At 43.8% G+C, this 16,274-nt stretch overlaps 1 protein-coding gene across 2 annotated transcripts; it reads right to left on the bottom strand.

The window, feature by feature from the left end:
- Positions 1–311: 311 nt before the first annotated feature.
- On the bottom strand, positions 312–14,887 carry LOC105009212 (TRPM8 channel-associated factor homolog). 2 transcript variants are annotated; one of them, XM_029122058.2, is made up of 8 exons: positions 14,808–14,887; positions 11,463–12,122; positions 10,230–11,221; positions 4,232–4,326; positions 3,690–3,903; positions 2,198–2,434; positions 1,682–2,019; positions 312–718 (listed from the first exon to the last, which is right to left on the bottom strand). In XM_029122058.2, the coding sequence occupies exons 2-8, from the start codon at positions 12,089–12,091 to the stop codon at positions 476–478; spliced, it is 2,748 nt and encodes a 915-aa protein (XP_028977891.2). In that variant the 5' UTR covers positions 12,092–12,122; positions 14,808–14,887; the 3' UTR covers positions 312–475. The 2 variants fall into 2 exon arrangements, with proteins under 2 accessions (XP_028977891.2, XP_028977892.2); XM_029122059.2 differs by having other exon boundaries at positions 11,463–12,119; positions 14,808–14,858.
- Positions 14,888–16,274: the final 1,387 nt, after the last annotated feature.

Here is a 16,274-nt window from a genome sequence, read left to right as displayed (position 1 = left end):
CCCTACAATTACAGGGGCCTCGTGTAATCCAGGCTTAATATCTGGTTTTATGAGTTTTATTTCTAATGTTGTTCTAATGCTATACCAACAGTGTTGATATATTGTTGAAAATCAGCCCATTAGAATAAATGATCATTAACTAATATAACCATATAATTAATTCACTCTGGGTTTTTAAATGTTTATTAACCCATACATATTGGTCTGTACACCCATAAAGTAATCAATAATAAATGTAAATAAAATGTATTAATTCAACATTATTACGGTATAGTTCATCAGTTTACTATGGATTTAGAAATATGTAAATTAATAAAATCACAAATAAATCCTGCTCTTTAGATGCATCAAGTAATCTTTATTTCATATTTATTAATGCATTATTACATGTATATTTATGTATACTTATTGTAAAGTGATACCAATCATTTTTGTCTTGGCACAACAGATAGTTGACATTCACCGCGGCTTGAGGTCAATTGTACTGGGTCATGGGGTGGTCGCTCCACATGGGCAGGTTGGAGAGTTTCTGTTCAGTAGCTGGTTCTATGGGCCAGCCCCAAGCCTTGAAGAAGGAGGACAGGTTCTTCTTGACGGTAAGGGAGAAGGTCACAGCATACCGGTTCATCTTGCCCTTGTTGTCCTTGGGTACATTCTGCATGGTGTGGTAGGCAGAAAATACCTTCTTGAAGGAGTCCCAGCCAAACTGATCCAGGAGCTGTTGGAACAGAGTCAAGGATTACATTAATTTACCAGTCAACTAAAGATAAAGTTCAACTGAAATGTGATTTTCACTTTAACTCAGTGCCTACGAGGTGTGTGATGGGGGGGGTGCACAGTCAGGTACACAGAAAGCAATAAGGCTTCATTGTCTGAGCACAATTTGAGAGATTTTTAACCTTGTAATCTAAAGGAGCTCTGCATATCCCATGAATTCAGATTCAGGATGAATGCTTACTATGCAGAATGACGCAGCATGAACTACTCACTGGTAGCACATGATGAATGGTCACTTAATGGTGTGCTAGAACACCTTATCAAACTCTAGGATGTACTGTATCTAATAGACACAGTGTGTAGGTTGTACTGTATCTAACAGACACAGTGGGTAGGTTGTACTGTATCTAACTGACACAGTGTGTAGGTTGTACTGTATCTAACTGACACAGTGTGTAGGTTGTACTGTATCTAATAGAAACAGTGTGTAGGTTGTACTGTATCTAATAGAAACAGTGTGTAGGTTGTACTGTATCTAACAGACACAGTGGGTAGGTTGTACTGTATCTAATAGACACAGTGGGTAGGTTGTACTGTATCTAATAGACACAGTGTGTAGGTTGTACTGTATCTAATAGACACAGTTTGTAGGTTGTACTGTATCTAATAGACACAGTGTGTAGGTTGTACTGTATCTAATAGACAGTGTGTAGGTTGTACTGTATCTAACAGACACAGTGGGTAGGTTGTACTGTATCTAATAGAAACAGTGTGTAGGTTGTACTGTATCTAACAGACACAGTGTGTAGGTTGTACTGTATCTAATAGACACAGTGTGTAGGTTGTACGTATCATCAGAAACTACTACCAGATAGCCGTCGCCAGATATTGTACGCAATCCATTGCGAGGGGACAAAAATGGGTTAAGAATGTAAATATGCAAATAAACGAAAGGGTCTCATACCTGCATGTAGGTCTCCAAGGCAACCCACATCTCCCAGCAGGCCAGGTTCCGGCCTCCTTTAGCGTAGTCTCTGGCCCGACACTGACGGTTCTCCAGGGTCATGTTGGGGTGGGCCCGTTCCCGTTTCACGCCCAGCACCTCCTCGTGCACGTACACGGACCACAGGTTGCACGTGCACTCAGTGGTGTGGGATGGGAACTCCCAGGCTGCCCTCTGCTGGTTGTGGCCCAGCTCGTGGATGGCCCCCCAGGTGCCCGAGCTGCGGATGGCCACAGGGTCAACCAGGCCCCAGGCGGCGTCGGATTGCATCATGATTGGGTAGCCCGCGTGCATGTAGCCTGCCAGGGGAGAGATGCAGGAGAGGGTCAGATCACTGGCCAGTGGCAGGGGAAGAGGTCTACTGCTCCAGGTCACTCGGGCACACAACACATTTTAACATCAGAAACACTGTAGAGGCTTTAGTATTTGGGTCGGTGTCTTCTGGGTTGAATTCAGCTCCTGCTAAGAGACACTGACCGTGGGAAATCTGGACATCGACCACAAAACGCTCTTTGCGGGGGAACTTGGCAGGGATTACAGCCAGGTCAGCGACCCCCCTCATGATGTCATCCCAGAGCGCCGCCAACAGGTCGGGGCGGTCCAGACCTCGCACGACATCAGAAGGGAGGGTTATGATGATGTTCTGGAACTCCAGCTCAGCCCAGGGGGAGGGGGCGTTCCGCAGAACCTCCCATTCGGCAGGTGTGGTCACCCCTGGAAACGGGACAGAGGATGGAGGAAAGATGATTGATCGTGAAGTCACCGAATCAGGAAATCAATCTTACAAGCCCTCAGCAAAGCATAGAGCAGTGGAACATGAATTCACTTCATAATAACTACAAACTACATACATTTGTGACGGATTACATTACCTGACATTTAACATTGGTTCCTACATTACAGGTGGTCTGTTTGACACTGGTTCTTACATTACAGGTGGTCTGTTTGACACTGGTTCCTACATTACAGGTGGTCTGTTTGACACTGGTTCTTACATTACAGGTGGTCTGTTTGACACTGGTTCCTACATTACAGGTGGTCTGTTTGACACTGGTTCTTACATTACAGGTGGTCTGTTTGACACTGGTTCCTACATTACAGGTGGTCTGTTTGACACTGGTTCCTACATTACAGGTGGTCTGTTTGACACTGGTTCCTACATTACAGGTGGTCTGTTTGACACTGGTTCCTACATTACAGGTGGTCTGTTTGACACTGGTTCCTACATTACAGGTGGTCTGTTTGACACTGGTTCCTACATTACAGGTGGTCTGTTTGACACTGGTTCCTACATTACAGGTGGTCTGTTTGACACTGGTTCCTACATTACAGGTGGTCTGTTTGACACTGGTTCCTTCATGACAGGTGGTCTGTTTGACACTGGTTCCTTCATTACAGATGGGCTGTTTGCATATTTATTCTTCAGAAGGAACTAAGTAAATGTACACATACTCAGAATTGGAATTAATGGTAGATGGTACAAAGGTGCTACTAGTGATGGACAACATAGAGGGACAGAATGCACAGCAATCTACACAAAGCTGACACACACACAAGTGGTGAGTATCCTGTATAGGATAATCTATAGAATAGAAATGCTATGACAATAAAGCGTATGTGAATAGACTACTCACTCTACATTTCAGAGTGGCATGTTTTTCCTACATAGCCCATTTCCAACAAAACGTACCAAAAATGTGCGTCCTGCCATAACATTCCCCAGTTAGTTTCATTTAAGTTTCTCTGTAACCGTTTTCTCAAGGAGCTCATGCTGTACGGCGTATACGGGAAGTGCAGTCCTTCTAAAGCCTTATAACACAGTTATTGGGCATTAATACAACTGTTATAAGCCATCACACCAACTCGTAATTTCGTAATTAGTTTGACTTTTACCTCCTAATGTTGACCTCAGAAAAGCAGACAAAGCTGAACTTGCCCCCCCCCCCTCCCCAAACTCCCACCAACCTACCAGACTTATAGTAGGGGGCTGGCACGACTTGCTGAAAGACTACCTCCACCCCCTCTACCTGGATGTGGGGAGGCGCGATCAGGTAGAGGAGGCCCCCCCACAGGTTGCACACCTGCATCATCTGGGAGTCGATGGGAAAACGCTCGTGGACCACCGGCGCCCTCCGCAGCTCACCAGCACCGCCGATGTTGTCGGTCTGACAGCCTATCTGGACCTGCCGGGGACGTGGACATCAATCAAACAAACTATCGAATCATCTTTACCTTAAAACAAACCAACATTAAAATGAATCATCTTTACCTTAAAACAAACCAACATTAAAAGGAATCATCTTTACCTTAAAACAAACCAACATTAAAATGAATCATCATTACGTAAAACAAACCAACATTAAAATGAATCATCATTACGTGAAAACAAACCAACATTAAAATGAATCATCTTTACCTTAAAACAAACCACCATTAAAAGGCTGATTCTATGTTTCTGTTTTCGATTAAAGATACGAAACATAAAAGCTGCGGTTCTGTCTGAGCCGTTACCTGCCAGCCTCTCCCGGTGATTTCCTGCGGCAGGGAAATGTGGGTCTTCATCCCAGGGTACAGGTACATACCTGTACTGAGCCACTGCTCCCTTCCTGAAACACAAAAACCAGAGAGGTGCTACATTCAATCAGTAAGTGTTGTGGGTAACGTGTTACAGTAGTCAGACAACTTTTTAACGGCAACGTAGCACGTTTGTTATTTAATTTAAGTAATCCTATACTAGTTCATTTTTCAAATGAATAACGCACTACTCAATTTCCCTCAGTTTAACCAATGTAGCTTTACGCAACATTTATTTCTCCAGCCGCAATTAATAACAAAAGGATGCAAAGTATTAAAATGGTCATTAGCAAATTATTTGTTCTTTTTGAACTAATCTTTTTGGTTTATGTTTTTGAACTCAACTTTTTCATGATTCACGATTAATCTCAGTATTAATGGGGATATTTTGGATCTTCGAATCTCGTTCACCGGAAGGAACGATTAACAAAATGATGGTCCATGGATCTTTCAGTCCTTTGGATCACATGAAGCAACGATGGAAGGCGAACGACTAATGAGGAAATAAGTCTTTCAATCTTTCTGATCTCTGATTATCTCATTTATTATCGTTCTTTATGTTCCAAAATAAGAAGTTACAATAAATACTAGGACAGTAGGCTGTTATTCAGCTGTCATGTGACTATGTTATGTACATGTCTATTGGTAAAACTGTAACAGTCAGGAGTCGATTGAATTGATCTGATTTATTAATAAACTTTTTCTCATGGTCCTTTTCACCGGAAGGAACAACAATGACTAATGACTACTTTGGATCTCCATTTATTATCAGCCTTCGTAAACAGAATAAACGTCAAAAAGTTATTTGGTCTATGATCATATATTAGATTAAAATAGTAGAATTAGTACATTTTAAATGTCATGATGGTATACACATCATTACGTTTAAAATAAACTTTTATTAATATTTTCTAATGATTTCTTTTGATCTAAATTGAACCTAGATTTTGCCTCTGGACAATGACTCCGGACAAACACTTGGGCATTTTTGTACAGTTATTAGCAGGGGCGTAGGTTTCATTATACATGAGTTGGACACGCCCCCCCCACTTTTTGAAAATGGCATTTTGTCCTCCCCCCACTTTTTATCAACACCTCTTATTACAAGAAAAGCTTTAAGTCTTTGGAACATTCCAGTGGCAGTGCAGTAAGCAGTTGCTTTATTCAAATCAGACTGGCTTTAGGACCACACACAGCCACTTTGCTTTGCGGTAGTTGCTGGATAGGTCTGGTTACGCTAGTAGAGGCTACGGCTGCAGCTAGCAATTGTGATCGCTGGCTCATGAAAGTTTGATAACCTAGCTGACATTACCTTGAGCTAATTACTGAACCTCCCGTGACATATGAATGAGGTAGATATTTATCAAATCAGAGTTTTTTTCTTAAACCAATAAGGTGTGGTTAGGCTAACGCTATATAATAATACATTATATTTATATAGCGCTTTTCAGGGACCCAAAGACGCTGTACAAACGTGAAATGGAACAGAAAACAAACAGAAACAAAATAAATACTATGAGAAAACAACAAAGTTTGAGAGTGTGGGATTTGGCAAGGCTGTGGGTAGGCGATTTTGAACAGACGAGTCTTGAGGCGTTGGTGGAAGATGGGGATATAGTCTCAGAGTCACGGATGGTTTTGGGGAGAGAGTTCCAGAGACAAGGAGCAACCCTCGAGAATGCCCTGTCACCAAAGCCTTTGAGCTTGGACTTGGGGCCTGCAGTACTGGAACGGAGGGTGTAGGTTGGTTGATATGGAAGAAGAAGGTCAAAGAGGTAGATAGGGGCGATATTGTTTAGGGCTTTATATGTCAGTAGGAGGATCTTGTAGTTGATGCGTTGGGAGATAGGAAGCCAGTGTAACTCACAGAGGATAGGGGTGATATGCTGCCGGGACTTGGTGTGAGTGAGTACTCTGGCTGCAGAGTTTTGAACCATTTGGAGCTTATGAAGGGATGTAGATTTGATGCTGGTGAGTAGGGAGTTACAGTAGTCAAGACGGGAGGTTATGAATGCATGTATTAGGGTTTCAGCAGCAGGACGGGAGATGGAAGGTCTTTGAGATGTTGCAAAGATGGAAGACAAAGACAGTCTGTTTGACGTGCTGATCAAAGGAGAGTGTTGAGTCCAGAATGACACCAAGGTTACATGCGTGGGGGGATGGAGAAACAACTGTGTCATCGATGCTGAGATTGAAGGTGCCAGTTTTGGTGAGGGTGGATTTGGTTCCAATGAGTAGAAGTTCTGTTTTGTCACTGTTTAGTTTGAGGATGTTGTCCTTCATCCATGTTTTTATTGCACTCAGACAGGATTCAATATGGGTCAGAGGTGGGTTGGTGAGAGACTTGGTGGCTGGATATATTTGTGTATCATCAGCATAGCAGTGGAAATTTAGGTTGAAATGGTTTGACCAAGGGGAAAGATGTAGACGATGAAGAGTAGGGGACCAAGTACTGAGCCCTGGGGGACACCTTGAGTGCCTGTAGCTGAGTCTGAGTTTAAGCCTTTGAGTGAGATGAAATCGGTTTGGTTAGTGAGATAGGAATTCAGCCAGGAGAGTGCAGTTCCCTCAACACCCAGCACCTCAAGCCTGGTGAGCAGAATCTGGTGGTTAACGGTGTCAAAGGCAGCACTCAGGTCGAGGAGAATCAGGATGTTGAGGGAACCGGCATCAGCAGAGAGGAGAAGGTCATTGACGACTTTGAGGAGTGCAGTTTCTGTACTATGGATTGACCGGAAACAAGACTGAAAAGGCTCATATTGATTATTTTTTAGAAGGTAGGCTTGGGGCTGTGAGGCAACAATTCTTTCAAAAATGTAATCCAGGAAGGGGAGGTTGGAGATTGGGCGGAAATTGTTAAGGATGGTGTTTCTACAGGATGGGGGGGACAGCAGAAACTTTGTAGCAGGAGGGGACAGTACCGTTTGCGAGGGAGAGGTTGACTGTGGTTGTGATGTGTGGACAGAAATCAGGTATGGAGGCTTTAAGCAGGACTGTGGGAAGAGGATGTAAGGGGAATCAATCGGACTGAATGAGGAGAGGTGAAAGTCCTGGGGAGCAGGTGGACAAATATGAAGGTTAACAGTAGGAGGGACTGTGGTAGATTTATTAGATAGTGAGGAGTTTATTGTTGTTATTTTATTTTAAAAAAAACTGTAAAAAAAGAGTTGGCAAGTTTAGTGGAGGGGCTAGAGAGTCATTGAAGTAGTTTGCCGACAGTAGAGAAGAGGGTCCAGGAGTTCATACAGGAGCTGTTGAGTTTGTTTGAGATGTAGGATGACCTAGCAGCACTGAGGGCATCTATGTAACCTGAGAAGGTGGAGTTTGTAGGCTTCAATGTGGACAGTGGGCCCCGATTTTCTCACCCGGCGTTCAAGACGATCAATAAAATGCAATTTATTTTTTTAAATCATACAAAAATTTGATTTTCTGGATTTTTGTTTTAGATTCTGTTCTCTACATGTTTTTTAAGTAGGAAAACCTGCAAAATTGGCAGTGTATCAAATACTTGTTCTCCCCACTGTATTCAAATGAGGTGAAGGATGGAAGAGACAACTTAGTAATTTTGTGATTTGTATAGTACAGCAAGGCCACCACCACAACTTGTTAGGCGGGGGTGGAACAAATAGCTAAAACCATTGGGAGTGGCTTGATTTAACACGTGGGTGTTTGCCATGTTTCAGTTAGGAAAAGAAAGTCCAGCTTTTTGTCCTGTATTTGTTCATAGAGCAGGGGGGCTTTATTAGTCATGGAGCGGGGGGGCTTTATTAGTCAAGTAGCAGGTGTTTACGAGAGCTAGGTTAGTAATGCAAAATGTAGCAGCAGAGTTGTAGATTGTGGTGGGTTGAAGGGAAAGTAGGCAATTATGGTTTACAGTTCGACTGGATTTATACGGCGGATGGCGTGAGTGAGACCAGAGGGTTAGGGGTAATTTTGCCTGAAGGACTGGAGTTGACACACAGTTTGCGGCGTGAGCCTCGGTGTGAGTAGGAGTGTCGACGTAGGATGCCAGACGAACGGGCAATGCGCCATTACACCAGAAGAAATGCAATCGTTTTTGTTCATGGATTGTAGATCGTTGGGGGTGTAATACTTTGTTTGAAAGAAAACGGCTGGTGGGAACCACAGTAGTGCTGGGCAGAGGATCGCCAAAAGGAATAGACGGGCGTCAACCGGCAGATACATGGCATTAATAGTAGTTGAGTTAAAGTCACAGGGGAAACCTGATCTGCCAAGCGGACATTCAATCAGCCCACAACGCAGCCACCTATCATTTAGCACTAGCGGCCACCGATCATTTAGCACTAGCGGCCACCTATCATTTAGCACTAGCGGCCACCTATCATTTAGCACGAGCGGCCACCTATCATTTAGCACTAGCGGCCACCTATCATTTAGCACTAGCAACAGAGAAAAACCAAAGTGGAGACTTACTCAGTGTAATGGACGGCTGGGGCCCAGGTGATGGCAAACGAGTGGAGACCTACTTGCCAGGGCGAGCGCCAGAGGGAATTAAACAGTAGAGATATCTAGGAGCTGGCTAGCCATTCGGCACGTGCGCTGTAGCAGAGTAGTTGACAATAGACTCGGCCCAGGGTCACCACGCTACACCAGTGTTCGTCCCCCTCACATTTGAAATCAAACATCCACCCCTGGTTATTAGAATCTTTATTTATTTTTTCTTCTAATAATACAGACAATGAACATGGTTTTGTTGATGGTTGTAAAGCATGATGTGGTTTAACATTTATTCTTAGTTAGCATTAATAGCGCGACTACGGCTCCTTCCCATTCCCAAGTGTAGCCAGACTAGACGTTGATTTGAGGGTGTGCTAGACTTCGGGGGGGCTGACTCAAATGGTAGAGGGGGGGCTGACTCAAATGGTAGAGGGGGGCTGACTCAAATGGTAGAGAGGGGGCTGACTCAAATGGTAGAGGGGGGCTGACTCAAATGGTAGAGGGGGGCTGACTCAAATGAATAAAACGAGTCGAATGATTCGTTCTTTTTACTGAACAATTACAAAATACACGAATCAGAAAAGTGAGTCGAACTTCCCATAACTAATGCAAAGACGGCAGCACACACACTATCTTCCAAAGTTAATGGAAGTTCGAGAAAGTCCAAGACATTTGTGCAGCGGAAATCTGAGCTGCGTGATTTAGGTTTGGTAATCGGCTTACTTTCGACTACATCATTATTACCCTCACCTATAACCAATTACCAGGTTGCTGTTATATTTTGCTGGAATCTCTTGTCTGTTGGATAACCAAAGTTTATCGCAAATGAACAGGTAAATGCATGTTCTGTTTATAACCGAGATTATACTGAATAATTTGAAAACAGTAATTCACCTCTGAATAAAGAAATGAAACATTAATGGATTACGCACATTATTGCAACGTGCCTAACGTTATTTTTTGTGAAGGTATGTTTATCAGTATTCAAGGCTGTTTTTCCTGTTCTTCATTGTTCACTGCAATGGATCTGTCTAGTATTATCATATACTTTCAAAACAGATTTAGTAATAATTCACCTCTGAATAAAGTCATGAAACATTAATGGATAAAATTGGTGAATCGAATTCTGAATGCAGATTTGCTGACAGCCATGTTATAACAGACCACAGGGATCAATTGTAACCTTTATAATTACATTGGTAGCTGGTTTAAAAAAGCAATAAGGCATCTCAGCAATTCTGGTTGATGTTTTATGCCAAAACACAGCTCTTAGCCATGGCATAATGGCCATATACAACACCCAATCATGCCTTATTGTTTGCATATATAATTGTGAAGTATTTCACATTGAACTATAAACTTCCACATAATCTTTCCTCTCTACGTTATACAATTTTTTGTGATTGGTCCTTGAACTGAACTATTAGCACTTAAACTCAAAACGCCATGGTCAACAGGAAGAAGAGGACGGACTCACCTGCAGCGCTGCAGCTGATCAAGACCCTGTGTTTCGAACAGACGGGTTTTAAGGTCAGGTCCTTAAACAGGTAAGGTAAAAGGGCGTCTGGGTCCTGACACGCCTTGTACACCTCCGTGACCAGGCTGAGCAGCAGTTGATCTTTGGCATTTTTCACCGGGCTGTCATGGCCCACCTTGGGGATGCCCGTCTTCTTCAGGATGTCAGTGAGAATGGCCAGCACGGAGGTGTATGAGGAACAGTCGTAAGCCCGCATCTTCAGGTACTCGGAGCAGTCACCGCCAAACTTCTTCAGACGTGCCTTCTCGTGCTTGGTCAGCGCCTCGCCGTTGGTCACATGACTGGCAAAGCGGTGCAGCATGTGACGGAAGTGGTACCTCTTGGAGCCGCTCTGGCCCGGCACCAGGGCTTTGATGCAACCGGCTTCCAGGGTGTTCCCCAGCAGGCTGAGACCCATCTTGTTGAGGATGCGATTGCCCACATACTCCGTCATGGAGTTCAGGTCCGGGTGGCACTGGGCCCAGTACCAGGCGTGGCCCCCAATTAGCAGGCCTCCGCCCTCAGACACAAAGTCGTGGATGTTCTGGATGTTATCGTCACGGTAGCAGGTGCTCACATAAACACTGAGGTCGGACTTGAAGCCGGTCTTCTGGCAGGGCAGACCCGACCGGGTCAGCAGGGGAAAGGTGAAGTCCACCTGTGGCAGGATGCCAACCGGGCCATTGCGGCCCTTATCCAACCAGCGGACGGCGTTGATCATGAAAGGGGCCATTTGCTCATCGCCCATGTACCCTTCATGGGTGACCATGATGACTCTACCTTGGCCATAGTACGCTCCGGCCAAAAAGGCCCGGCCGTCAGGTGTGGCGCCGATGGGGAATGCCAGTGGGCCGTGCACCAGAACTTCGGAGGGGATAGACCCGGAATTGATTTCAATCTCAGACACGCCATTAAGAAGGAACTCTAGGTCATCCTTGAAATCCTTGCCTATCCTGGGGAGAGTAGGATTAGACAGAAGAACTGAGGCCTAAAATTACACTAGAAAGGGAAAATTCGTAAATATTCATGGCTATGAAATAGTAGTGTTAGGCAGTACATTTACTATTGGTTAGATATAGTGGGTTATGATGAGGTGGTTTGTATGTGGGAAGTTATTATAGCGGGATGAAGTGAGTTGTTACAACAATTGTAACAACCCCTCTTTCATCCCTCTGTGAAGTACCACATACTTACGGCACTGTGAGCCAGCTGGAAGGGATCTGAGGAGGCACAGGGAGAGTGCCTATCTCCCCGGGTTGATCAGAAAAGTAGATCCCGGCCACACTGGACACCTTGTTCGCCGGGAAATCCTGCAGGGTGTTCTGGCCCGGGTTTTTTTGCTCCCAGCTCCACGCCTGTCCGGCAATCAGCAGCCCGCCCTTTGTCACCTTCAGGAAAGCCACCATCTCCCTGACGTCGGGGCCCACGCTGTAAGCGTCGGTCACGTACACCCCGTGGTCCTTGCTGAAGGGGCCCACCTTGGGCCGGAGGCTGGAGCCGCTCAGGGCGTCGGCCAGGCACTTACAGCCCGGATGGACAACCACCCTGGTGCTGGAGCACGGGGAACCGGCCAGCCAGGTCAGGGCATTCTCCATCAGGGTGGGGAAGGCAGTGAGGTAGGCCTCGTGGCCCAGCACCACCAGTCGGCCCTCACCGTAGAAGGAGGCGGCCATCAGGACCTGTCCCCGGGCGTTCATGACCAGCGGGAAGGCGTCGTGGCCGATCAGCACCAAGTTGCTGGGTACGCTTGGTCCGATGAGGTCCAGTTGCTGGACACCCCTCATCAGGCAAGTGTAGGCCTCATGGATTTTGTTTTCCGTCATGGCTTAGTGGCAATGTAGGCTGACAATCCTGCTGGTAATGGAGGGGGAAAAGGATAAAATGACAGACCTGTATAAGTACTAATGATACAGTGGGGAGAACAAGTATTTGATACATTGCCGATTTGCAGGTTTCCTACTTACAAAGCATGTAGAGGTCTGTAATTTTTATCATAGGTAAAACACCTCAACTGTGAGAGACGGAATCTAAAACAAAAATCCAGAAAATCACATTGTATGATTTTTAAATAATTTATTTACATTTTGTTGCATAACATAATTATTTGATCACCCACCAACCAGTAAGAATTCCGGCTCTCACAGACCTGTTTGTTTTTCTTTAAGAAGCCCTCCTGTTCTCCACTCATTACCTGTATTAACTGCATCTGTCTGAACTCGTTAACTTTATAGAAGACACCTGTCCACATACTCAATCAAACAGACTCCAACCTCTCCACAATGGCCAAGATCAGAGAGCTGTGTAAGGACATCAGGGATAAAATTGTAGACCTGCACAAGGCTGGGATGGGCTACAGGACAATAGGCAAGCAGCTTGGTGTGAACGCAACAACTGTTGGCGCAATTATTTGTAAATGGAAGAAGTTCAAGATGACGGTCAATCTCCCTCGGTCTGGGGCTCCATGCAAGATCTCACCTTGTGGGGCATCAATGATCATGAGGAAGGTGAGGGATCAGCACAGGACTACACAGCAGGACCTGGTCAATGACCTGAAGAGAGTTGGGACCACAGTCTCAAAGAAAACCATTAGTAACGCACTACGACGTCATGGATTAAAATCCTGCAGCGCATGCAAGGACCCCTGCTCAAGCCAGCGCATGTCCAGGCTCGTCTGAAGTTTGCCAGATGATCCAGAGGAGGAATGGGAGAAGGCCATGTGGTCTGATGAGACAAAAATAGAGCTTTTTGGTTTAAACTCCACTCGCCGTGTTTGGAGGAAGAAGAAGGATGAGTACAACCCCAAGAACACCAAGTCAACCGTGAAGCGTGAACATCATTCTTTGGGGATTACTGCACCGTATTGAGGGGAGGATGTATGGGGCCATGTATCGCAAGATCTTGGCCAACAACCTCCTTCCCTCAGTATGAGCATTGAAGCTGGGTCGTGGCTGGCTCTTCCAGCATGACAACGACCCGAAAAACACAGCCAGGGCAACTAAGGAGTGGCTCCGTAAGAAGCATCTCAAGGTCCTGGAGTGGCCTAGCCAGTCTCCAGACCTGAACCCAATAGAAAATCTTTGGAGGGAGCTGAAAGTCTGTATTGCCCAGCGATCTCTGTAATTGCAAACAAAGGTTTCTGTACCAAATATTAAGTTCTGCTTTTCTGATTTATCAAATACTTATGTCATGCAATAAAATGCAAATTCATTACTTAAAAATCATACAGTATGATTTTTTGGATTTTTGTTTTAGATTCCGTCACTCCTAGTTGAAGAGTACCTGTGATAAAAATTACAGACTTCTACAAGCTTTTTAAGTGGGAAAACCTGCAAAATCGGCAGTGTATCAAATACTTGTTCTCCCCACTGTAAGTGCTTTACAAGGACCCAAAGTTGAACTGGAGCATCAAACTGAAGCTATGACATTAAAACAACCGTAAATTAATCAGTACACAATGCCTTCACGCTAGAATAGATGTGTTGGATGGGTATTTGATTTTCATGGGAACATTTATCCTCCTTAACAATGTAGAATATTAACTTCAGCATGAGGGACAGGAAACAAATAATTTTTGCATGCATGGCTTACTGAGGCTATACAGTTGTGCTCATAAGTTTGCATACCCTGTCAGAGATTGTGACATTTTGGCATTGATTTTGAAAATATGACTGATCATGTAATAAAACGGTCTTTTATGCAAGAAAAGTGATCATATGAAGCCATGTATTAAGACATAGTTGTTTGGCTCCTTTTCATATCATTACAGAAATCACCCAAATGGCCCTGATCAAAAGTTTACATACCCTTGAATGTTTGGCCTTGTTACAGACACACAGGGGAAGTGTTCTGTTTGTCCTTGACTGTCTTGTCCTTGTATGGTCGTTCCTGTTCTTGTTTCAGTTAATCAGTAAATTCCTTTCACATGTGTTTAGCCCCCACCTGTTTCTGTTCTCCTCGTCAGTCAGTATATTTAGTTCAGCCATTTTCTCCCTGTCGGTCATTATGTGTGTTTATGTGTCCGTGTTCCTGACTCCTGAGTATATTGTAGTGCCTGACACTCCGTTTTGTTTCTCTGCTTTTGTGTTTATTAAAAGACGCCTCAAATCTCTGCACCTGCCTCCGTCTCCCTCCTTTGAAACGTAACAGAATGACCGACCGAACCCAATATGAGCTACACATCTACAAACACATGTGGTGTGTTCCTTTACCTTTCCTCTAAAAGGTACACCGCTTATTTTTTCCAAAACAATTCTCTGTATATAATTTACTAACTACAATTGTTATTTACAACTCAATTACCTAACTTTTTTCAATAGTGTCCAATCCAGATGACATGTACCTGTAGAACCACTTACATTTTGTCACTGCCATTCCTTGTTTAGATTTGCCATTTGCAATTTAGGTGATTTAATCTGAACTTATCTTTCTAAACAAAAATAAATGTATTTTTTTAATACCTCAGTAATGCCGCAGGTAAGTTTAGAAGTAGCCCAAAAACCCAGGCGTCTTTGATGAAATCTAAGGTAAGTGCATACTTACTTTTCATGGATGACTTTCAAAAGAGATTTGCTTGCTGAATCCGGGTTGATGTGGTCATCAGCTGGAGTGAAATCTCTTTTATATGGCTGGCTAAGTGAAAGTGAAAGCTGGGTCTTGCTTTCAGATAGCTGATGCAGGGAATGGTGGGTATGATTCACAGGGCCCATGGCTTGGCGGGGGCCCATTGCAAAGTGGGTTATTGTGTGTGACTAGGAATTATTTTTCACTTTAATAAATACTTAAAACCAAAATAATTAATTTGATGATGAATATTAAACTCACTTTTTCTAAATGTAATGGTTAGATACCTTTCCAGGCCCCCTCCACCCCACTCTAATAAATGGTCTGCTCCAACTACACATTCCCACAAAGTGTTGTGCAGTGCAACTCAAATTGACAGGAGGACAGGACAGGTGGATTGTGTCAACGGTTTGCGGGCTAGATGTCCCAGTCTCAGTATAAATCTGGTGCCCAGAAAAAAGCTAGAGAAAACATACTACATTTAACCACTTTATTCACCACTAAAACCAAGGATTTGAAAGGTGAGCAGCAGGGGTGAAAATATGATATACATTTTGGGGAGGACAATTACAAAAAAAAAATCTCAAGAGGTATTCTTGAGGGGACACCAAAAGTAGTGCTGTGATACTGTTTTAGTTTGCTTGCTACCGTTACTCTGCAAATTCAGCTAGTGTGTGTGAACCCTACCAACATAAAACAAACTTACTGGATTCTAGCAATGTGCACGGAGACACTACACACATTGCATTGCAAACTTCTCTCATTGACACAGATTCAAACAGCTGCAAACACTGGTTGATGTTACTGTAGCTAGCTAGCAAACGTCAGCTAACCGTTAGCTAACGAAGTGTGACCTGTATTCAATGCAATGAAAATGAAGGCTGGTGACGGTTATAAATGTGTTTTATTGTATTGAGTGGTAGAAGTTAAGAAATGTCTAGCATATCCTTTGTTTGAACTTCTTACTGAAAGTCTGTCACCAACGACAGACTGTCAGAGTTAATACACAATTTATAATTTGTTTTTACAACCACCTCTGACAGTGTTTTAGACCACTCAGAGTTATCTTTGAAATAAGGACATTTGCGTTATGAAATACATGAATAAACCCTAATCTATAGTGTAATAGGAAGTAACTAGCCCACAAGGTGTGACCCGATTTTTTGCCCAACACTTTCCCTGGCTGCCACTGATCTTGCTTAACCAAAAATGTTCTGTGTCGTCACAACTTTTGGACATATTTCCATAAAACAATCTTTTTTTTTTATGTCTAAAGATTTCCAGATATGTTTCAATTGAGTTAGATCTATGCATTATATGATGATATAATCCCCTTGTTTAGAGAGAAAATAAAGTAGTAATATGTTGGATAAGTGTGTTGAGGATAACTGGCCCCCTTCTACAAGAGCTAACTGGTTAGTGGGGTAGTTACCCCAGTAGGGTTTT

This window comes from Esox lucius, chromosome 9 (genome assembly GCF_011004845.1).
Source record: "Esox lucius isolate fEsoLuc1 chromosome 9, fEsoLuc1.pri, whole genome shotgun sequence".
Taxonomy (NCBI): Eukaryota; Metazoa; Chordata; class Actinopteri; order Esociformes; family Esocidae; genus Esox; species Esox lucius.
Note: the sequence above shows the minus strand (reverse complement) of the source record. Positions and strands in the feature narration are given on the sequence as shown.

Coding starts and splice junctions, on each gene's coding strand:
- LOC105009212 (XM_029122058.2), bottom strand. CDS start 12,091: ATGACGGAAAACAAAATCCATGAGGCCTACACTTGCCTGATGAGGGGT. Junction 4,327..10,229: donor GATCAGCTGCAGCGCTGCAG/GTGAGTCCGTCC, acceptor TTTGTGTTTCAG/GAAGGGAGCAGTGGCTCAGT. Junction 2,435..3,689: donor AGCCCCCTACTATAAGTCTG/GTAGGTTGGTGG, acceptor TCCCGTTTCCAG/GGGTGACCACACCTGCCGAA.